This window comes from Oculina patagonica, chromosome 3, assembly GCF_052425735.1.
Source record: "Oculina patagonica isolate OP01 chromosome 3, crgOcupat, whole genome shotgun sequence".
Lineage (NCBI taxonomy): Eukaryota > Metazoa > Cnidaria > Anthozoa > Scleractinia > Oculinidae > Oculina > Oculina patagonica.
Window position 1 is genome coordinate 17,018,854 of NC_135760.1, and position 22,770 is coordinate 17,041,623.

At 39.7% G+C, this 22,770-nt stretch overlaps 2 protein-coding genes and 2 long non-coding RNA genes across 4 annotated transcripts in view; 3 read left to right on the forward strand and 1 right to left on the reverse strand.

Moving 5' to 3' along the window:
* LOC144646989 (uncharacterized) overlaps positions 1 to 20,080 on the forward strand; it is a 39,816-nt gene extending 19,736 nt beyond the window's left edge. The window contains exon 2 of the long non-coding RNA XR_013569501.1: positions 19,624 to 20,080. This is a non-coding gene — a long non-coding RNA (uncharacterized LOC144646989). The remainder of the gene's footprint in view (positions 1 to 19,623) is intronic.
* LOC144646972 (uncharacterized) overlaps positions 1 to 20,080 on the forward strand; it is a 30,401-nt gene extending 10,321 nt beyond the window's left edge. Inside the window, exons 9-12 of the mRNA XM_078506694.1 lie at positions 1,160 to 1,227; positions 1,739 to 1,864; positions 14,045 to 17,530; positions 18,024 to 20,080. Coding sequence (XP_078362820.1) covers positions 1,160 to 1,227; positions 1,739 to 1,864; positions 14,045 to 17,530 — 3,680 coding nt within the window. The 3' untranslated portion in view covers positions 18,024 to 20,080. The remainder of the gene's footprint in view (positions 1 to 1,159; positions 1,228 to 1,738; positions 1,865 to 14,044; positions 17,531 to 18,023) is intronic.
* Positions 5,417 to 10,798, reverse strand: LOC144645863 (uncharacterized). The gene has a single exon (XM_078505395.1). The coding sequence runs from the start codon at positions 10,796 to 10,798 to the stop codon at positions 5,417 to 5,419; it is 5,382 nt and encodes a 1,793-aa protein (XP_078361521.1).
* Positions 20,081 to 20,166: 86 nt separating the features above from the next.
* On the forward strand, positions 20,167 to 22,135 carry LOC144646990 (uncharacterized). Its single transcript, XR_013569502.1, has 2 exons — positions 20,167 to 20,651; positions 21,314 to 22,135. It is a non-coding gene; the product is annotated as an uncharacterized LOC144646990 (long non-coding RNA).
* The last annotated feature ends 635 nt before the right edge of the window (positions 22,136 to 22,770 follow it).

Here is a 22,770-nt window from a genome sequence, read left to right on the forward strand (position 1 = left end):
CTGGAAGCCATTGTAAATTTTTAGTCCTTCCGTCCCGACACAATGCAGAAAGAATGCGACCTTGTAGTCTTCTGTTTGCGAGTTTAGCCCAGAAATAAGAGAATAATTCTCCCATACCTGTTTGTAGGATTTCCAAGCGTCTGCCAGATTTCCTGACGTGGTGAGTTTTCCAGGGGGTTTAAGGCCATGCGCTGGAGAGGACATAGTAGTGTGCGTGATGGGCGCTGTCCCGGTTCCAGCTGTTGCTGTAGTTGTTGTTGAGGTTGTAGCCGTTGAAGAAGTTGTTACCATTTTCAGAATGAACTTCTACCACGCGCTGCCACCATGTAACACGTTCCGTTTGGTCTACTAGTAGGAGACACAGAGACGGCTCTTCAGGAGTCAATCTATCGTGCTTTAATCAAGTTTCTTGCTATCGTGATCTTACACGTTCAGTAAGCTATCGAGAGTGTAAAATGTGAAAGTAATGCCAATCATATTATAATCAAATGTCACGTGAATCATATCAATGCCAATAAACAATCTATTGTGTCCATATTGTAACAGCTTGTAATACCAATTCTAAATACAATCGGCTTTTTCCTTTTTTTTAAGCCAGTAATGGTATGCTTGAGGACAAGTATTAAGTCGCTCCGTGCGTACTTCTTCGGTGAACAAACAGCGAATTTGGAAGAGTGGGAATGCGAAGTAGTTTTTCAATTTAATATGGCGAAAATACATGACGCTGTCTCATTGATTAATTTATATTTTGTCGCAGCGATTAATCGCAGACGTGTACACACGCTGCGACAACGCTGCTATTGCTCATTTCGTCGCTGCGATGTGTCGCACGAATTCGTGCAACTCATCGCAGCAAAAAAATTCTGTCGCAGCGACTTGTTTGTCGCAAGAATGCACCATGTCACACGAGGCGACATGTCGCCGCGACGTGTCGCTTAGTGTGTGCCGACCTTTAGTGAGCCAGTTGATGATCGCCTGTGTATAGATAGCTGCTTGCTCAGAATATTTGATAACAAAAGTGCATCAGTGGTCTAGTTAACCTGTTAAACTGTGTAATAAAAAAAAACATAGCAATGAAAAATGAACATCATGCAACATAAACATGTGTGTAGAAGTTTTTTACTAAGTTAAAGCACACTTATTTTACTTGTCATTATAGGAGCGAGTGCCTGTTTAAAGCTGAATCGTTTTGAAGAGGCCATCAAATGGTGTGAAAAGGGATTAGCCGTATCCTTTACAAGCAAATTTTGTTTCTCTTTCTATTTGCAAGCTCAATTTTCATCGCCGTTGGTTGCAACCCTTAAATTCGCTGTTGGTTAGCCATGGCCAAATGAATAGGTAAAAGAGTGCTAATTGGTAGTCTTTCCTTTCGTGCAAGACTTGTTCCTTCACGGTAGTAAAACAAATTAAAATAAAATTAAAAAATGGATTAAGCAGCCAACTGCAAACCAGGCATTCTGAAGGAACTAAATCTGCCAGTTTTGCCGCTTTGTTGTCGAAGATTTAAGAATGGACTACAGCAGCCAACTGCAAACCAGGCTTTCTAAAGGAACTAAATCTGACAGTTTTGCCGCTTTGTTGTCGAAGATTAAAGAATGGACTACAGCGGCCAACTGCAAACCAGGCTTTCTAAAGGAACTAAATCTGCCAGTTTTGCCACTTTGTGGTCGAAGATTTATAGACTTCTTTGTTTACTTGCGCAAATTACATTAAGGTGGAATTTCTGAACTCGAAAAAGATTGACGAGAATAACAAGAAGCTGTTGGAGTTAAGGATCAGGTCTGTTAAAGACCAAAGCAAGCAGCAGAAACCAGAAAGAGACAGCATAGAAAAGAAGTTAGAAGGTCACACTGTAAAAGGCAAGGTAAGGTTGTTGGAAAGTGCTGGTTTTTCGTAGTTTTAGTTTTCCATACGTTTCTAACGGTAAGGGTGAGTTAAGGTGTCTCGATAATATTTTTTTTTTCTAGACCAATTTTCAATTGGCCTTTCAAAAGCCTTCCCTGACTCAAATTTATATTAAAATTACACCAGATAAGGGTTTTAGATTAAAATTTGATTTCACGTGTTATTAAGGTAATCGATATTTCCATGGCATCGATAAACAAAAAAACAGCCAAATCAGTAAAACCTGATTTTGCGTGAATCAGATTTCCCATTAAAAACTATTACCAGCATCTTAAAGTATGATGTACTGCAAAAAAAATTATTAAAGAATAAAATATTCTGTATGTTTGATTTCGAATAACTCACAAAAAATGTTTCAAATTGTCCTTTTTACATAATGATAATAAGAGGACCAAGACACAAACACGATGCAGAAGAAGTAATCTCAAATAACGTCAAAATGTGTATTAATGTTATCTTTTGGGGCCGTGATAGTTTTGTTGAGTTTCCTCAACGCGATTTCGAGATTTTTTTTTTCTTGTGACCACTCTTTTTGTAACTTTTAGGAAATTTTCGCTTTTTAGCGCGTTTTAAAAAAATCTTTAAAACGACTCGATAGATTTTCTTTAAACTTTCAACACGCATACTCAATTGTGCAAACAATTTAGTTGCAAAGTTTTAGTATCATTGATTCGCTGGAACGCTCTCAAATTTAACGATAAAGGAGGCCTTCGAACGGACGAAAATATTGCGTTTCAATTCACGGTTTATTTTATCATGCTAAAATATCCAAATTAATGTGCACTTCATTGCTTCATGAGAAATACATTTTTTCTACCCACTTTTATGCATATTTCCTTCCTATATATTTTCTGCTGTTTTCGAACATACTGGCTGCTAAGTCTCTAAAACGCGAAAGAGCTTAGATAGACGAAATAAATAAATAAAAATGTCATGACGCGAATGTGGAAAGCATCGACGCCAGAGAAAATGTTGTAGAAATGTTATATCATTGCAAGATTTGCCCAACTCCAAATCGATGAAAGAAAAAAAAATAACCAAGGCTGGCATCGGATTTAATCGATTAAGATTCTTTTTTACGGTTCAAAGGGACCATTAAAAAGAGAAGACAGGACTGTCGACAATGAATGCCAAAGCTCCACCACGAGTAACAAAGAACAGAAAGGTGCTGGAAAAAAATTCTTAGTTTCTCCAGGAGAAAAAGCAGAAAATGATGGAAATACAGAATACTCTAAATACTGCGGGCAGCAAGAATGTCGGTATGGGTATTTGGGTATTACTTTAACTGGTTTGCCGTTAAAATCAACTACGATCGATAGCGACAACAAAATAAGAGCATGCCATTCCGTGACAGTTTGATAACTAAATTAGATCTTGTTTGTTGAATCAAAACTTACGTTTACGACAGGAAACAAATACTCCAGGTGTACTACACTCTAAAAACTTTCCGAAAAAGTTGGTTTTTTATTTGATTCGTTTATTACTCCGTTTATTACTTTTCTATTTATGACTATTGAGCGTGTTAAATGGAGACATGACGTTTTTAAGAAAAAACAAAAAACAAAAGTATCATGTTACGAAAGGAGATAAACAAGGGTGTCATGTTACATACCTTTAAAAGAAAAACAAGGGTTTCATTTTACAGTGTTTGACAAAAAAGGCAAAAGTATCGCGTTACAAATTAAGAGGTAACAGAATAAGAACGTGTCATTTCGTGACATTTTGATAATTATCAAGAAGCACCATGAATGTGTAAATGTGGCTATTGCATTGGAACTGGTAACACTGGAGCTAGTTATTGGCCTTTATTCCGCCTCTATGCAATATGTACATAGTAAAAAGCCCAATCCTCACTATGAATGGCAGATATATTTAATCAAAACCCAGCAAAAACCATGTAGCAATAACACCTAAGATAAAAAACAGTGAAAAAGATCTCTGGATTTACTACTGGAAGACCCTTCAATTCAAATTCATCACTGGCAAACCACTGTGTCAACTCTACTTCCAAGACTCCACTTGTACTGTATCAAGATGTTTGGACTTATTGAACTTACTTGCATCACAAATTGTACAGATAGTGCAAACAACTATCAGCTCATTTAAATTTAACAATAGTAAATCAAGATACTAAATCAACTTTACTTCCTGGTACTTCCCTCCGTGTTTTACCTCTAAATAATATTAAGTTTTTGGACTTACTGGACAAAGCTTACGTTACAGATTGTTTAGTGAGTACAGACAACTATCAGCTACATTTAAACAAGAGGCAATCTAGATACATTATTTCAAGACATTATTTTTCTGCCAAAGTTGAGGAAGTTTCCTTGCTGTCTAGTACAGTTACAAAATATGTTGCATTCAATTGCAAAAGTAGTGATAAAAGACATCTTATTAGAACTGTACAAATTAAATGCCAATTTGGTGATCAAAGCAGCTTATTAGTTGCCTTTTATTAATTAACATTGGTTAGAAACTAACCTTACCTTAGAATGCACAACTAAAAACACCTCCGGAAAACAACGTACTGTATTTTTAAATTTTATTAACCTGACGAACCCATTTTCCCCCTTTGTAGCAAATGACTCAGTGTCTCAACTTTCGACTTACAGCGAGGAGCCCAAAAGGTGACCACCTTTAATGTATTCACTTTCTTCCTTGCAGATTTTATCCAATCAGAATCCCTTCTTAGCTTCTGATTGGAAAACGACTGCATGAAAGAATGTAAATTTATAAAAAATTGTTCCAACATTTTGGCTCCTTGCTGTAAATCACACTTTAATCGACGATATCAATTTCGGCGTTTAATTACTTTTGGACTCACATTCTCACTCAATAGACTGTTACACAGCCCAAGTGCTATGTAGTGATTCAAAGTCAAATTTAACGTCAAAAACTCAGAACTTTTAATACATGATACGATCCAGGTTTCAAGATTACACTCTAACAATCCAGGTTCAGTTCAGGCATACCAACTATAGTTCAGGTTCTCTACAAATACAAATATGAACTAGTAAACATAGGAAACGAATCGAAGTACATGTAGGTACATTTTGCAAATAATATGACTCTTACCGACTGTTTCGTTAGGTCCAAAATGTTCAACAAGGTAAAGAAATAAAAACAACATGGCGAATCCAAGCGAGAACAACGCACATGGTTGGTCACGTGATGCAAATTCGTGACGTAATATAGGTCCGCACAACATGCACGCAATGGTAGCTACACCGGCCCCTAAATGAACATTCTAGAAATAGTTTCATTTACACCATACTTATCAGCTAACGTTGCGAACTTAAACATCCTTATTTTAGGTAAATACACAGTTCTTTGTTCGTCAATAAAACACAACTTTAAATGTCTTTAAGTGGTGTCCACTCGTTGTTGTCCACTCGTGATTGACAGGATGAGTATACAAAGTTTGATCCATATTAACCGCAACTTTACAATGTCCAGCATACATGTCAAATGCATCATACTTGAAGGAAATGTTCCTGACAGTACAAATTGCTTAAGGACTTGACATTTCAAGGCGACACAACTTGGTGATTGGTCGGGTAAGAGCAGTTCTCGTCACTTTGATTTCTCTTTCTCGTCGACGCTTTGCACGAGTCACAACAGTGCAACTTGTTAGCACCTTTGCAGAACGCACATATCCATCTTCACTCTCAAACACTTCCACAACTCGGGCTAATGGCCACTGACCTCTTGGGTAATTCTCATCTGCCAGAAGAACGAGTTCACCAACCTTAAGGTTCTCTCTCGGTTCATTCCACTTCTTTCGTTCTTGGAGGGTAGGAAGATATTCCTTAATCCACCGTTTCCAGAATACACTTGCTAAGTACTGCGCTTGTCTCCACTGTCGTCTACAATGCAAATCCTCCTTCTCAAAGATTCCAGGGGGCAAACTGGCACATGGTCGCAGCTGCAACAGATGATTTGGTGTAAGGGGTTCTTCATCCATTGGGTCATCACTATTTCGTGTTAACGGCCTACTGTTTAGAATGTTAGTTGCTTCTGTTAGAACAGTCGACAACACTTCATCGCATACCACCTGTTCTTTCAAAAGAGCCTTCAGGATTTGGCGTACAGACCTTATCATTCTCTCCCATGATCCCCCCATGTGACTTGCTGCAGGAGGGTTAAAGATCCATTCGATACCTCTTTGCGCACAAAACCCACTGATTGTTTGCTGATTCCACTCGTTAACAGCATCCTTAAGCTCCTTATCTGCTTTGGTAAAATTTGTGCCACAGTCACTGCGAATCTCTTTCGGGTATCCTCGGAGGTTAATGAATCTCCTCAGTGCATTGATCATGGAATCTGTATTCAGGCTATGTGCAACTTCCAAGTGTATAGCACGGACAGTTAAGCATGTGAATAGGCAACCCCAACGTTTAACTCGACTTCTTCCTTGCTTCACCTCTATAGGCCCAAAATAGTCCACACCAACATATGTGAAGGGAGGTTCATGTGGAGTAATTCTGTCTTCGGGCAACTTGGCCATAAACTGCTCTCCAGTGGGCGCTTTCCTTCTCTGGCAATCAAGACACTTCTTTAACACACGACGCACTGCAGAACGTCCCTTTACAACCCAGAACCTTTCCCTCAGGGACGTCAGAACGGATTCTTGACCGAGGTGGCCAACCTTAATGTGATGATACTGGATAATCAGTTCTGTGACATGGTGGTGACTGGGAAGGATAAATGGATGCTTCAAATCTTCATCTATTGGAGCACACTCCAGTCTTCCACCAACTGACAACAACCCATTTCTCAACTTCGGATTCAACTTGAAAATCGAGGATCCCTCTTTCTTTATGACCCTCTTGATCTGTCGTTCACTTGAACCAGACGACATGTTGACGAGTGCCTTATACACATTTGGGAATGCCGACTTCTGCACCCGTCGAATTACTTCTTCTTCAGCCTTCTGAAGCTCAACGACTGTTAGGTTTCCAATTCTTACTTCTGGTTTGCCAGAAGGACAGCCATCATTAAGGGTAGCATCTTTCTTCTTACAAACTTTGCTTCGTATAAACTGCTTGTAGCGTAACAGCCAAGCGAATGCTCTCTTCAGTTTCCACCAGGAAGAGTAGTGATGTATCAAGCTGTCAAATGGATCTTGTGCTACACTAGTAGCATAAATTCGACTTTCCTTTCTTACTTCAGCATCACTGTCCTTTAGCTCAGGTACTTCAATCACTGAAGGCCAGCAGTTTTCTTCTTTCCAGAGGAATGCAGGGCCATTCAACCACCGACTATTCCTTGTCATGTCATCAAGCCTTAACCCTTTTGATGCATCATCTGCTGGATTGTCGTCTCGGTTGACATATCTCCAGTCTGAAACGGATGATCCACTGCGAATGGCCGTGAGGCGATTTGACTCGAAGGTGTGGAACCGTTTAGAGTCATTGTTAAGGCATTTCAGCACTGTAGTAGAGTCAGTCCAATAATTCACTCGATCCACTTCAATTTCCAACTCTTCTCTGATTATTCCACTTAACTTAACAGAAATAACCGCGGCAGTTAACTCTAATCTCGGTATCGTTATTTCGTGAATGGGAGCCAATCGGGCTTTCCCCATAACAAAGCTGCAATGGATTTGGTCAAAGACATCAACAAGGCGTAAATAGGCTACTGCTCCGTACCCCACACGCGATCCATCTGAGAAAATGTGCAGCTGAACATTCTTGATTTCGCCAAAATGCTTTGGTTTGAAGCATCGGTCAACTTGGACTTCTTCCAACTTCAAAAGATCCTCCAGCCAATGAGACCACTGAACTTTGTCTTGTTCTTCTATCTCAGTATCCCAGCTCAACTTCCTCCGGCAGAGGTCTTGTAGTAAAAGTTTTCCTTTCATAACATAAGGGGCAATGAATCCTAACGGGTCAAACAACGAACTCACAAGTGAAAGGATACCACGTCTCGTCATTGGCTTTACCTTGGCCAGAGTCTGAACTTTGGTTGACACATCCCAGACAAACTTGTCAGCTTCTATATTCCACTTCAATCCAAGGGCACATGCAGTTGGCAAGTCTTCTATGTCTAGGTTAACTACAGAACTTGCTCTCTCACACTCAGGAATCTCAACCAGTACATCTCTGTCATTGCTAAGCCACTTGGTTAACCTAAACCCTCCTTTCTTCAGTAGCTCTCGTAACTGTGTTGACAACTTTATTGCGGTTTCAGGAGAAGAAACAGATTTCATCAGGTCGTCAACGTACATGTTTCTCATCACAGTCTGAATTGTTTCAGGGTCAAACTCTTCCAGGCATGTCGACGCTGTCTTCTGTAGGCAGAAGTTGGCACCAAACAGGTGTTTCACCATGCGGTATTCTTCTGGTTCTTTCTCCAGGTCCCCATCAGGCCACCAAAGAAACCTCAACACATTGTTATCTTCGGGGTCAACATAGACTTGGTGGAACATAGCTTCTATATCGGCTGCAATAGCTATTGGCTCTTGCCGAAATCTAATCAACACTCCAACAAGCGGATTTGTCAAATCAGGGCCTTGCAATAATTGCTGATTCAAGGAGGTTCCACGATATTTCGCACCACAGTCAAATACAACTCTAACCTTCCCTGGCTTCAACGGGTGTGTCACAGGGTGATGTGGCAGGAACCAGACTGGTTTCTCTTTCAAATTCAGCTCTTCTGTTGGAACTTTCTGGGCATGACCTTTCATTATGTACTCTTGCATTGTGGTACGGTACTTCAGGAGTAGATCTTCATCCTTAAGGAGTCGCTTCTTTAGAAGTTGTAACCTCTGTTCCGCCACAGGTCTATTGTTTGGTAGTTCTGGGCATCCTTGTCGCCATGGCAATGCAACTTGGAAATGCTCTCCAACTCTTTGTAGGGATTCCTCCATTTTGTTCAAGGCTAACTTGTCTTCAACTGATGGTGAGACTGTTGTCCCAATCACAGAGTCTCCAAAATCTGTCTTCCAAAGCCGTTCAAGTTGCTGGTGCAGGGTATCATTGTCAATGTCACAGTCAATTAATTCTTCCTTTTCTTCCTTTAACGGAGGGAGATTTACAACAGATCGCTGCTCTAGCCTCTCGATGGGTTCCCTGTGCTCAAAATTGCGAACACTCTCTGACCACATTGCAGTTTCGAATTTCACCCCAGTTTTGTCAATTGCCTTAGTCGAAGGATTCTCATGCAAACAACATCCGCCCAAATCCATGTCATCCGCAGATGTAACTCGGACAAAGTTCACCGAACAATGTTCATCTTCTTTGCGTTCACCCATCGGACCTATCACTGTCCACCCCAGGCTGTAACGGATAGCTATTGGCTCGTCGATTGCACCAGCTTTAAACTCTAATGGGAGGAAGAGACTAGGCTTTTCTTTAAGACCAATCAACAACAAAACTTCTCTATTTCCAACTTCGGGAATGTCAATGCCTCGTAGGTGAGGCCAGCAAGCAAGATCTTCTTTCTTTGGAATACAACTTGGAGAGATAGGCATCTGTGCGACTGTCTTTACACTCGGTAACTCCACCACAACTGACTCATCCATAGACATTACAGTCAAGTCTACCACACGACTCTCCATCTGAGTTGAACCAGTCATTCCAGTCAGCGTAAAGTTAAGCCTTTCTCCTTCCAGCTCAAGTTTGTTAGCTAATCGTTCATGACACAATGTCACCTCTGATCCATTATCAAGAAGGGCATATGTCTGAATAATCTCGTTGCCCTTCCCTCGAACCTTAACAGGGATAATTCCCAGACACACTCTTGTTTCTCCAGCCCCAGTAGCTGCCACAGCAATTCCATTTCCATCACCGGCCCCAGTAACGTCACCTGACCTAGCAGTCCCTTGACTTGGTTGCAAATGTTGCTCTGCAATAGCAGCGGTTGCAAAGTTACTGTTTTGACTAGCAGTGTTTCTGTTCATACTGTTAAGGTCTCTTCGAATTCCAGCAGCGGGGCGATGCATCAGGGTATGGTGACTACCTCCACAACCAGGCCTTTGACACTTGAAATTTACTTTCGGGCACTCCTTGGCAATATGTCCCTTAACTAGACACTTATTACACAGTCCACCACTTTGCACAATTTTCCACTTCTCTTCATAGGTGAGGCCTTTGAATTTACCACACTTCCAAACGTCATGCTGCTTTGTGCAAACTTGACAAGGCGCGGGGGCATCCACAAATTTCGATCCTCTAGCATTCTCGTTTTGACCATCGCGAGTTGGTCCAGTTCCAGTGGCAAATGCTGACAGGCTTGGGAAGTTTCCACTTTGATTCATTTTGTTTCTTTTAGGAGGTGTCTCCTTCAAAGTTCCAGTAACCATATCTCGGCCAAACTCGTTGTCCACCAATTTAGCTCTTTCCTTGACAAATGCTACAAAGTCTTGAAACTTAGGTCTGCGGTCGGCTGCAATAATCCTCCCAGCACACTCGGTCCATCTCCCTCTTAGAAACATTGGCAACTTCTTTGCGAGCTCTCGCAAAGTGTTCATGTGATTAAGATCAGACACAAATTCAGCACCTATGCCGCTCAAAGTTCGATCTGCGGTGTCCAAATGTCTGCTGAGCTCCAACAACGAAGGTCCATCCACACTCTTCATACAAGGCAGATTCAACAACTTCTTAACATGAGCCTCCGCAATCACATGCGGTTTTCCAAAGTTCTCCCGTAAGGTTTGTTTTGCTACTCGGTAACCATCGTTACGCAGATTTGAACAACTTTCGATAGCTTCCTTTGCCTTTCCTGTGCAGTGTTGTATGAGAAGTTGTAATCTCCTGGACTCATCCGGATTATCCCTTTCCAAATAGGTTTCAAAATTGTGCATAAAGGTGACGTACTTCAATGGATCACCATCAAACCGATGATACTCAACCTTAGGTGAGGAAACTACCTGTCTCAAAGCCTTTACCATCTCTTAACCACTATCGAACTGCTCATTTGCTGGTTCTACTTTCACGACTGGCGGCACATAGGGTCGAGGCATCTGCCAAGAAGAGGACCAAGTTTCACTAACACGTTGTCCAACTGATGTCTGCCTGGGTTCAATTTTTGGCAAGGAACTCCTACTTGTCACAAGGTTGGGAGGTGTACACTGTGGGTTTCGTATAATGGGTGCCGGCGCGGTCGACACATTTCCAGCCAAAGTAGTCAACGCCGGAATAGAATCAGTTGGCTCCACAGATCCAGGACAAATTAAATCAACCTGTTCAGTCCTACGGGGTAAGGCTGCTCTCTGATTCGACAGGGTTGAAGTAACTATGGTTGTATTGTCTAAATGATCATTCACACTGACCTTTGAGCTATCTGGAATTTTACTCCTTTGTGAAGGCTCTAAATAACCCAGGAAGGATTTCTCGCGTGATTGTTCCATGCTTTCCTCTTCATAAATCTGAAGAGAGACTGCCGCCCTTTCAGTCTCCATTTCTGCTTCTATTAGCTCCTTCTTCCTTCGAATTGCTTGCATTTCCTGTTCAAACTGCTGTCTAATCCCTAACTGTCGTAGATTCAATTGCGCCAGGGCCAATTTCTCCCTTTTTCTAGACACTGTAGACAATCTTGAACTCGACGTGGAAACCCCACTTCGTCTGCTCCTTTGCGTTCCGCGAGAAAACTCACTATAGTTATCTCCTCGTTCGGGTTCTCTGTCCTTGTACCATAATCGTACGGTGAAGTCGAGATTGAGCTTTCGTTGTAGCTGTTCATCGTATGTCTTCTGTGTCTGTTCCAAAACAAGGGTGTCCATAAAAGGATCCAATAATTTCAGATAACTTTCGTGAGCGTCCACGAATTTACGCCAAGATTCATCAAATCTCGCATATTCCTTCGACACATCTTCACGACTTGCATCGCTTTCGGTAAGGTGAACAATTTCATTATAAACCTTCGTCAAATTTCCAATATGGGCGGCGCGTGATTTTTGAAGAGCGAGTTTCTTTTCGTTTAAGACGCCTTCCCTGTCTTGCATAACACTAGCTTGTCTATCCCTTGTGCTTCTCCTTTCTTCCATTCCATTTTGGTCGCTCGTACCATTAGCTGCGGTGTCGAAGAATCCATTCGCTTCCAGTGGCGATTCAGGTTGTTCGTCTGACATATTCCGTAAACACAACAAATCGTTTCGCCGTTCGCATTCCACACAATCCACCAAATTTCCAATTCCAATAATTTCCAAGGCGAAGTAGTCGAAAACTGTTACACAGCCCAAGTGCTATGTAGTGATTCAAAGTCAAATTTAACGTCAAAAACTCAGAACTTTTAATACATGATACGATCCAGGTTTCAAGATTACACTCTAACAATCCAGGTTCAGTTCAGGCATACCAACTATAGTTCAGGTTCTCTACAAATACAAATATGAACTAGTAAACATAGGAAACGAATCGAAGTACATGTAGGTACATTTTGCAAATAATATGACTCTTACCGACTGTTTCGTTAGGTCCAAAATGTTCAACAAGGTAAAGAAATAAAAACAACATGGCGAATCCAAGCGAGAACAACGCACATGGTTGGTCACGTGATGCAAATTCGTGACGTAATATAGGTCCGCACAACATGCACGCAATGGTAGCTACAATAGACACTTTTGGCTTTGCCAGTGTAAATTGTCCATTTCAAATCATATGATGTCCCCAGTGAACTTGCTTTAAACTATCTGAACACCGAGAGAATTTGTTTGAATTTGAAAGAAGTGATTCTCAAGAGTCACATAGTCTGAAATGGGACAACCAAACGAAGCCCCAAAGGTCTATTCTCAGTTCTTTGTCTGTAATTTTTAACATACTGACTTGCTTTACGGGAAAGTCCTCGCCTTAGTATGCATTGCATACCAATTATTGTTTATCGTTCTCATGGAAATATCGATTGCCTGAGTCTGGGAGGACTGCTGAACGACCATTTGAAAATGTTAGGGATAGTCCAGGAAAAACTGCATCGAGACACCTTAATTGGTGCAATTTTTAGAATATGGCTAATTAAAGGTCAAATGAACCGAAATTTCAAAATGCCATTTTACCAACCAAACACTAAAACTAACCATTTTTTTGTAAAATAAATTATTATTTAGTAAAATAGCTTTCCGAGCCTTAAAGCGCGAATTACAGCAAAAAAAATATTCGAAAGCTTCACAACGTTTCTTGAATTACCGCGCACTGAAATGGAAGGGATGGAACGAGTTTGTGATGTCATAATTGGTGTTTTTGAAGACGACCGCAGACCGATTCCACTTATGTTCAGGATTGAACGCAAGTATCGTTAAATAAGTACTCACGTTTGACTGTGTTATTTGACATCTCAATATTACTTCATATTTGACAGATTTTAGTGTGTTTTGGTGAACTTTTATTAATGAGGACACTTTGTGATGCCTGCCGTTAGGAACGTGCATCTCATTAGCGTTTAATCCTGGACATATCTGATCGATTCCGCAGAGCGCACTGGTTGCCAAAGTTCGAGACAAAAGAGCGATTTCACAAACCTCGATTCTTACATGCTAATGAGAATCGTTAAATGCCAATGAGAAAGCACAATAGAGATTCCTGATTTGTTTTCATACCAGCGTGCATACTACCTACGTCTCACGGGATACGCAAATCGACAGCAAACAAAACTTGAACTTTCTTGTGCTATTTTGGAGCTGTCTTGAAGCAAATATAATAAATGTGATTTCCAACATCTGTTAATCTACCAGGTTAATGCATCACAATAAGAAAAGAGTAAACAGGAAAAGCGAAGCAGACCTTTAATATAAATAAATAGAAAGGTTGTCAATTGTTTTGACTGTTTATTTATCGGGGATTTGTACAAGTTCAATTTGCGTCCAGCAGTCGACGGCTTACAGTTAGAGTGTTCGTCAAATCACTGAAAAACAGTGATGAACAATTCTAGTATAAGTTCCTGAAGGTACAGCAAAACGAAACAAAACAGAACTGAGACACTTATCTCTAATTCAGAATAAATCAACGACGGACGTAACAATAGTTCGTATAACTATACGAAACTATGCGAAACTAGACTGTGCGAAACACTAAACTACAATTTTTGAAATATGAAAAATAAATCAGTGTCGAGGCGTGGCCCTTTAGGCTGCACGGGGGCACACCACATTACCTAAGTTAAGTTCTCGCAGTTTTCTTTGTTAACAAATATTTCTTTCTTTCAGATCGGTGATTTGAAAAGTCCCAATACCAAAAGATTGGTTGACAAAGCGGAAGAAGCACTTTTGTGTGGCAATCTTGGAAAGGCTTTTCTAAGTTTCGGTGATTTCAGAAAAGCCATAGACTACTACGAATTGGATCTTAAAATCGCCAAAGAAGTAGGAGACAAGGCCGGCGAAGGAAGTGCCTATGGCAATCTTGGAAATGCTTTTCTAAGTCTCGGTGATTTCAGAAAAGCCATAGACTACTACGAATTGCATCTTAAAATCGCCAAAGAAGTAGGAGACAAGGCCGGCGAAGGACGTACCTATGGTAATCTTGGAATTGCTTTTAGTAATCTCGGTGATTTCAGAAAAGCCATAGACTACTACGAATTGGATCTTAAAATCGCCAAAGAAGTAGGAGACAAGGCCGGCGAAGGACGTACCTATGGTAATCTTGGAATTGCTTTTAGTAATCTCGGTGATTTCAGAAAAGCCATAGACTACTACGAATTGCATCTTAAAATCGCCAAACAAGTAGGAGACAAGGCTGGCGAAGGCAATACCTATGGCAATCTTGGAAATGCTCTTCTAAGTCTCGGTGATTTCATAAAAGCCATAGACTACTACGAATTGAATCTTAAAATCGCCAAAGAAGTAGGAGACAAGGCCGGCGAAGGACGTGTCTATGGCAATCTTGGAAATGCTTTTAGTAATCTCGGTGATTTCAGAAAAGCCATAGACTACTACGAATTGCATCTTAAAATCGCCAAAGAAGTAGGAGACAAGGCCGGCGAAGGACGTGCCTATGGTAATCTTGGAAATGCTTTTCTAAGTCTCGGTGATTTCAGAAAAGCCATAGACTACTACGAATTGGATCTTAAAATCGCCAAACAAGTAGGAGACAAGGCTGGCGAAGGACGTGTCTATGGCAATCTTGGAAATGCTCTTCTAAGTCTCGGTGATTTCAGAAAAGCCATAGACTACTACGAATTGCATCTTAAAATCGCCAAAGAAGTAGGAGACAAGGCCGGCGAAGGAGGTGTCTATGGCAATCTTGGAATTGCTTTTCGTAATCTCGGTGATTTCAGAAAAGCCATAGACTACTACGAATTGGATCTTAAAATCGCCAAAGAAGTAGGAGACAAGGCCGGCGAAGGACGTGCCTATGGTAATCTTGGAAATGCTTTTAGTAATCTCAGTGATTTCAGAAAAGCCATAGACTACTACGAATTGGATCTTAAAATCGCCAAACAAGTAGGAGACAAGGCTGGCGAAGGCAAAACCTATGGCAATCTTGGAAATGCTCTTCTAAGTCTCGGTGATTTCAGAAAAGCCATAGACTACTACGAATTGCATCTTAAAATCGCCAAAGAAGTAGGAGACAAGGCCGGCGAAGGAGGTGTCTATGGCAATCTTGGAAATGCTTTTAGTAATCTCGGTGATTTCAGAAAAGCCATAGACTACTACGAATTGCATCTTAAAATCGCCAAAGAAGTAGGAGACAAGGCCGGCGAAGGACGTGCCTATGGTAATCTTGGAAATGCTTTTCTAAGTCTCGGTGATTTCAGAAAAGCCATAGACTACTACGAATTGCGTCTTAAAATTGCCAAACAAGTAGGAGACAAGGCTGGCGAAGGCAATACCTATGGCAATCTTGGAAATGCTCTTCTAAGTCTCGGTGATTTCAGAAAAGCCATAGACTACTACGAATTGCATCTTAAAATCGCCAAACAAGTAGGAGACAAGGCTGGCGAAGGCAATACCTATGGCAATCTTGGAAATGCTCTTCTAAGTCTCGGTGATTTCAGAAAAGCCATAGACTACTACGAATTGCATCTTAAAATCGCCAAAGAAGTAGGAGACAAGGCCGGCGAAGCAAAGGCTTATGGCAATCTTGGAATTGCTTTTAGTAATTTCGGTGATTTCAGAAAAGCCATAGACTACTACGAATTGCATCTTAAAATCGCCAAAGAAGTAGGAGACAAGGCCGGTGAAGGAAGTGCCTATGGTAATCTAGGTTTCAGCTTCGAATCACAAGGTTTCTTATCCAAAGCCTTAGAATATTACGACCGTAGCGTAAGATTATTCAACCATGTGAGAAGCCTTCTTCAAAGTAATGATGAGTGGAAAATTGGCTATAGAAATGAAGTTGACTATGCATACACTGGTTTATGGAGAGTACTGCTAAAGCAAGGCAATATGGTTGAAGCTTTGCTTGCTGCTGAGAAAGGACGAGCCCAAGGTCTTACTGATCTTATGTTATTCCAATTTGGCATTAGAGAAAGCCAGTCCGTGTCACAGGAAGAAGACGAAGAGCAATATCTTCAACTGAAACGCTCTATTCCATCAAGTACAGTTTTTCAGGCATTTGACAGTGCTAAGATTCATCTCTGGGTTCTTTCAAAAGAAGGACCTGTTCGTGTAAGAGCGAAAGAAATTGGCGAGACCCATTCTGTATTAAATGATGCCACCGCCTTTTTTCAGTCGTTGATAAAAAATGCATTTAGAAAAATTCGCTTTTGCGCTGAGGTAAGATGCGAAAATCGTTCTTTGGATGCATTAAGAGAAAATCGTCACAAAGCGGATGACAATTCCGACAGGGAAAACTCTCAACCCTTCGACCTACAAGAGATTTCTTTGAGCACCTTGTACAATATCTTGTTTCAGCCGATTGCCGATCTGGTTCAAGGTGATGAGCTAATCATTGTCCCACATGGACCACTGTGGCTAGCTCCTTATGCTGCATTGATGGATGCGGATTCTAAATACCTGTGTGAGTTGTTTAGAATCCGGTTGATTCCTTCGTTGACAAGCTTGAAGCTGATTGCCGACTGCCCAGAGGACTACCATAGTAGGAGTGGTGCATTACTTGTGGGCGATCCATGGGTAGAAGAAGTTACCAACAGCAAGGGTGAAAAATTTCTGGATTCTCTTCCGTTCGCAAGAAAGGAGGTAGAAATGATCGGAAAGATTCTCAACGTGGCGCCTCTGATTGGAAAGAAAGCAACGAAACGCGAAGTGTTAAAAGGACTCAGTTCAGTTGCTTTAGTTCATATTGCAGCACATGGTCGCATGGAAACTGGTGAAATTGCTCTAACACCGGACTCACAGCAAGCATCTCGAATCCCAACGAAGGAAGAAGATTACATTTTGAACATGTCAGATGTTCTGAGTGTTAAAGTGCAAGCGAGACTGGTTGTCCTTAGTTGCTGTCACAGCGGTCGAGGAGAGATCAAGGCTGAAGGTGTGGTCGGTATTGCACGTGCCTTTATGGGTGCTGGTGCTCGTTCTGTTCTGGTGTCACTATGGGCAATTGATGACGAAGCTACGCTGGAGTTTATGAGGAGTTTCTACCATCACCTTGTGGAAGGAAGTAGTGCAAGTGAGTCTCTGAACCTGGCCATGAAACATCTCAGAGAATCAGACAAGTACAGTGATGTAAAATACTGGGCCCCTTTTGTACTTATTGGAGATGACGTCACTCTAGACTTTCATCGGAAGAAATGAGTATGTAAAAAATAGTTCATTTCACAATCAAGAGAAACCGTATATTTTCCAAACAACTATGCTACTTATTAATTTTCAATCCCAGCCATACTTGTATGTTCTTTTCTTAAATGAGGAGATTAAAACTTACACTTTTATGCCAAATAGCAACTCACCAAAATTACGTCTGTTGCCTTCCATAATTTCCAGTCCTCCACCCCATCTCATCCATTGCATGTAAAGTTGTGTGAATTTCGAGACATTCAAAGATATTTAAAACAAACACATTTCAAACGAGCAAAAAGGATTTCTGATTAATTATAAAGTTATCTGTTTGTTTTCTCAATAATTGCTCGTTTTTTTAGTAATATGACCCATCCTTCCTGTGACTTCTCTAAAGGTCTCAATTTTACTAGTTCCTTTCCCTCAAATATAGCCTTGAAAAGAAACGGGAAATTTACCATTCTTTAAATATGATAAGTATTGATTATTATTAGTTTTTTTTCTGTTTCAGCTTCCAAAGGAATGTATGACGATGTCAACAAGCTTCCCAGTAAGCAGTAAGAGTGGAAAAGACTGGCACTACATTGAAACCTGCAAGAGTAAAACTAAGTATAAAAGTGACCGTTAAGTGTTTTCAAAACCCGATTTTATCTTTATTGTTCTGACAGCTGTTAACGCCATTGTTGTGTTACTTTAAAGCCGTGTACACAGGTTCGGGGAGATCATTATAGCAGATTGATCTTTCTCAGACCTTCTCGGGAGGTACTTGATTTTTCTACGACTTTAACCATTTGGATAAAATGATTTAAGGCTAGCTTAGTTTAATGATTATTTCTTGATGTATTTTTGCGTTATGCAACTCAACTCACGCTCGAGCTCATGTAGCCTTAACTTTGGGTTAATATATTCAATTTCAGCAAGTTAGGAAAGTAACTTCTTCAGTTTTATTATACATGCATATTCCGTGCCTGTTTGCCACAACACATGTCCTTGTTTCTACTATGGTAAAACAATCGACATATTAATTAAGTACTTACAAAAGACCCAGTTAGTTAAAAAAACATGAAGAAACTGTTTTTAAGTAGTCTAACTCAAAATTGTATGGATATGAATTGAAGAGACTGCATAAAAAGGTTAGATTTCCAGCAAGATACGAAGCAACAGAATTGCTCTGATCTTTTTTCCTGCTGTTATCCATTTTTTTCTATAATATATCATTTTTCATTGTGTGGATATCGTTAAGGGTCCGACCATTAGAAAAGTGATGGGGAGGGTGGGGAAAAAACAGAAAAAATCAGGCAAAGGAAAATGCCAGGAAAAAGAATTCCTGCAAAGGGGAAGGCAAAGATAAAAATCATGCAAAACGAAATTAAGCACTAATGGCAATTGATTTTAGCCATTCTTAATATTGTTTTTTAAATATAATGATAACAAATGGTCTTTAAGAGTCTGTTCAATAAGTAGGGAGGGGTGGGGTAGGCCGGAGTAGAAAGCGGAAGGGTAATGTAGTTTTGATCTGCACATAGAAAATCCCCAGTGGTATTTATCAGTATAAATTGATAAATTTCTTGACGTGAGCAGTTTAAGATGTATTTCTAGCGATTTCAGAAGGCCCAAATATAAATATTAAAAAAAAATTGGTGGGCTCTCTCCAGCCGCCACTTCTCCAATTCCTCCAGGCCACTCCCAATACCGAAACTTACATCAATGAATAACAACATTTTTTGGAATAAAAAAAGAACATTTGTCAAAAACATGGTATAAAGTAACAATGCATGGCATTTGTCTCAAAAAATTATTTGTCTAAAAAAAATTATCTAAAAATAATTCGAGCAGAGGGTTACACCCGAAAAAAGGATTCCCGCACAAGCAATGGGCGTAAAAAAATTCGTGCAAGCTGAAAATCCCCCCCCCCCCCCCCTTCACTTTTCCAATGGTCCGTCCCCAATTAAGTAGAAAAAAGGGAGAATTCGGAAAAGATTTACACGAGTATGGAAGTTCAGTGTTTTAAAGATTTTTCCAAACCGTTGTAAAATTATCTTTCACTTTATTTTTTTTCAGTTTGTCAAAGGCTTTTACTTTTGACATGTAAATATTTTTTACCGAATTAGAGGACGTTTACAACGATTTTAGTGCGATGAATCCCTCGTTACGGACTTCCAGTTTTCTTACTTTTTTCCTGGATAAGCAAAGATTGATTATGTTCATCCGTACAGATGTAACCAAAACTAATTTAATGCGAATGCAATATAGCACTAAATTGTTGTGCTGTCGCACGTCGAATTCGTTGTTGGTAACTGTTCTTATGTCTGTTTTTACTTCTGAGTTAAGGATATTGTTTTAGTCATTAATTAGAAGAGAATTTTATACACAGTATCATAATGGCTTTAGCTCTAATTATTGTAACTTTCTACTTTCCAGTCCTCGTGAGCAAGTCCAGTCCTCTTACCAGGCTGGACTCTACATCAGCAGTACAGGGGGACCAGTTTTTGAGCTTAAGAGTTGCGAGATTATTTTTAAACTTGTAAGGAAGATTTGTTTCAAGTAATAAATGCTAATAACGTTGGATTTTTGTAGTAAAATATTCTGTGCATCCTCCCAGATCTAGGGGCAGTTAGTCGTAAAATGGAACGATTTGAATCGTTTTTAGGCGAGGACGTTAGTCTCGAGCCTTATGTTATGGAGCGATAAATCGGTTGGGTTTACAACGGGCGATGTGATGATTCGAACCGAGGGGGATTGGTAACTAAGAATATGGCTTGAGATTTGTTTTCCTCCGCCATCTTGGTTATTCGAGACTTTTTCACAGCCAGAAGCCTTGACTCGAAGTAAGATTAGTAGCTTAAATTTTTTTTACGCTCACTTACAAACATATTGAGATATCATAGTACACAAAAACCTTATCGACACACCGAACTAAATTGTGGTTTACGAGCTGGGAGTCAGCTGGCGAGTGTTGTTTCGGCAGACCTTTGCCTTTCAAGACTGAAGTTGAACTGGAAGCATTGAAAGCAATATAAGCACGGCTAATGAAACATCAGGATTGATATATTTGTGATCTGAACTACTGGCGATATTGTAATCTGAGCTTTAACTGAAGAGGAGAAGTGCAGAAGAATGTATTGCCACAACTGCTGAGGTGAGCTATCAAAAATTTATATCAGTTTGCTTGTACATGTACTTTATTGACTAACATAATGGACAAAGTATTTATGGAATCGAAATAACGATTTTAAAAGGCTAAATATCTGCTAGATGTTGTTAAATTTAATTTGCTGGAATTTATAGATTACTAAGCATTGAGAGAGCTTCATTCGCGATCCCTTCTGTCAACAGAACGTTTTCGTATACTACTAGGTCAGATTTCAACATTGATTTTAATAATGGTGTGCAAAGCAGCAGTAAATATAAATAAGTGATTGTAAAATATGGATACAAACAAACTTATTTCAGGCTTTACCACTGATAACAGAACTACAATTGATCACATTTATACAAATCTAAATAAATCAAGAGTCCAAACTGGTGTTCTCAAGACACACTAAAGTGACCTTAAAGGTAGGTGGTTTAATAGCAACCAAAAAAGAGTATATACATTTTTGTAGACCATAATAACTAGTAAATGATTTAAGAAGCATAGTGTACATGTAGAAAGATGTGTTTCAGAAAAAAGAAAAATTTAAGTAGCTACTTATGTTGCAATAAATTGTTGTAGTTAATCAGTCTTAGTGTCTAAACAAATATGTATAAAACAATTATTAAATTTTTAACAATTGATTTTTTCTTTTATTATGTTTACAGAACAGAATTAAAAAACAACAGAAAACATCCAAAATACAGTTTTCAAAGAATCCACTGACAGCTGTGTTTTGTCCTAATTGCTTCAATCTGTTTAATCTGCACTTTGTCAAGAAGCAGCGTGAATGTGTGAATGTGGCTATTGCATTGGAACTGCTTTGACTGGAACTGGTTATTGGCCTCTATTCTGCCTCTATGCAATATATAGAAAGCCCAATCCTCACTATGAATGGCAGATATATTTAAACAAAACACAGCGAAAACCATGTAGCAATAACACCTAAGTAAAAAAAATAAACTGTGTAAAACATCTTTGGATTTGCTACTGAAAGATCCTTCAATTCAAATTCATTACTGGCAAACCACTGTATCAACTCTACTTCCTAGACTCCGCATGTACTGTTGGACTTACTTGCATCACAAATTGTACAGAAAGTGCAAACAACTTTCAGCCCCATTTAAATTTAACAAGAGTAAATCAAGATGCTATATCAACTTTACTTCCTGGAAACTTGTACTTCCTTGCACTGCGTGTTTTACCTCTAAATGATATTAAGTTTTTGGACTTACTGCACAAAATTTACATTACAGATTGTACAGTGAGTGCAGACAACTTTAAGCCACATTTAAACAAGAGGCAATCTAGATACATTATTTCAAGACATTTTATTCTTGGCAAAGTTGTGGAAGTTTCCTCGCTGTCTAGTAAAGTTACAAAATATGTTGCCTTCCATTGTGAAAAGTCGTGATAAAAGACATCTTATTAGAGTTGTACGAATTAAATCGTGTCAATTTTGTGATTAAAGCAGCTTACAATTTGCCTTTTATTAATTACAGTAACATTGGTTAGAAACTAACCTTTCCTTGGAATGCACAACTAAAAACACCACCGGAAACAAAGTACTATATTTTAAAATTTTATTTACCTGACAAACCCATTTCCCCCCTTTTATAGCAAATGTCTCAGTGTCTCAACTTTCGACTTACAGTGAGGAGCCGAAAAGGGTGACCACTTTTAATGTACTAACAATTTTCCTTGCACGAAAGAATGTGAATTATTTAAAAGTGGTCACACAATTGGGCTCCTTGCTGTAAATCACACATCTTTTGGACTCGCATTTTCACTCAATAGACATTTTTGGCTTTGTCAGTGTAAATTGCCCATTTCAAAATCACATGATGCTCCCCAGAGAACTTGTTTTTAACTATCTGAATGCCAAGAGAATTTTTCTGAATTTGAAGAGTGATTCTCAAGAGTGATGTCACAGTCTGAAAAAGACAACAAAAAATCGAAGCCCGAAAGGTCTATTCTCAGTTCTTTGTCTGGAAGTTTTAACATACTGACTTGCTTTACTGGAATGTCCTCGCCTTAGTATGCATTGCATACCGGTTATTGTATCAGGCTAGGGTAAACGTTTTGGCCGCTGTCGGAATGTGCTGCAAAGATGCAATAGTCGATT

What these genes read in the sequence shown, in the direction of transcription:
- LOC144645863 (XM_078505395.1), bottom strand. Translation starts at nt 10,798, where the DNA reads ATGGTAAAGGCTTTGAGACAGGTAGTTTCCTCACCTAAGGTTGAGTAT.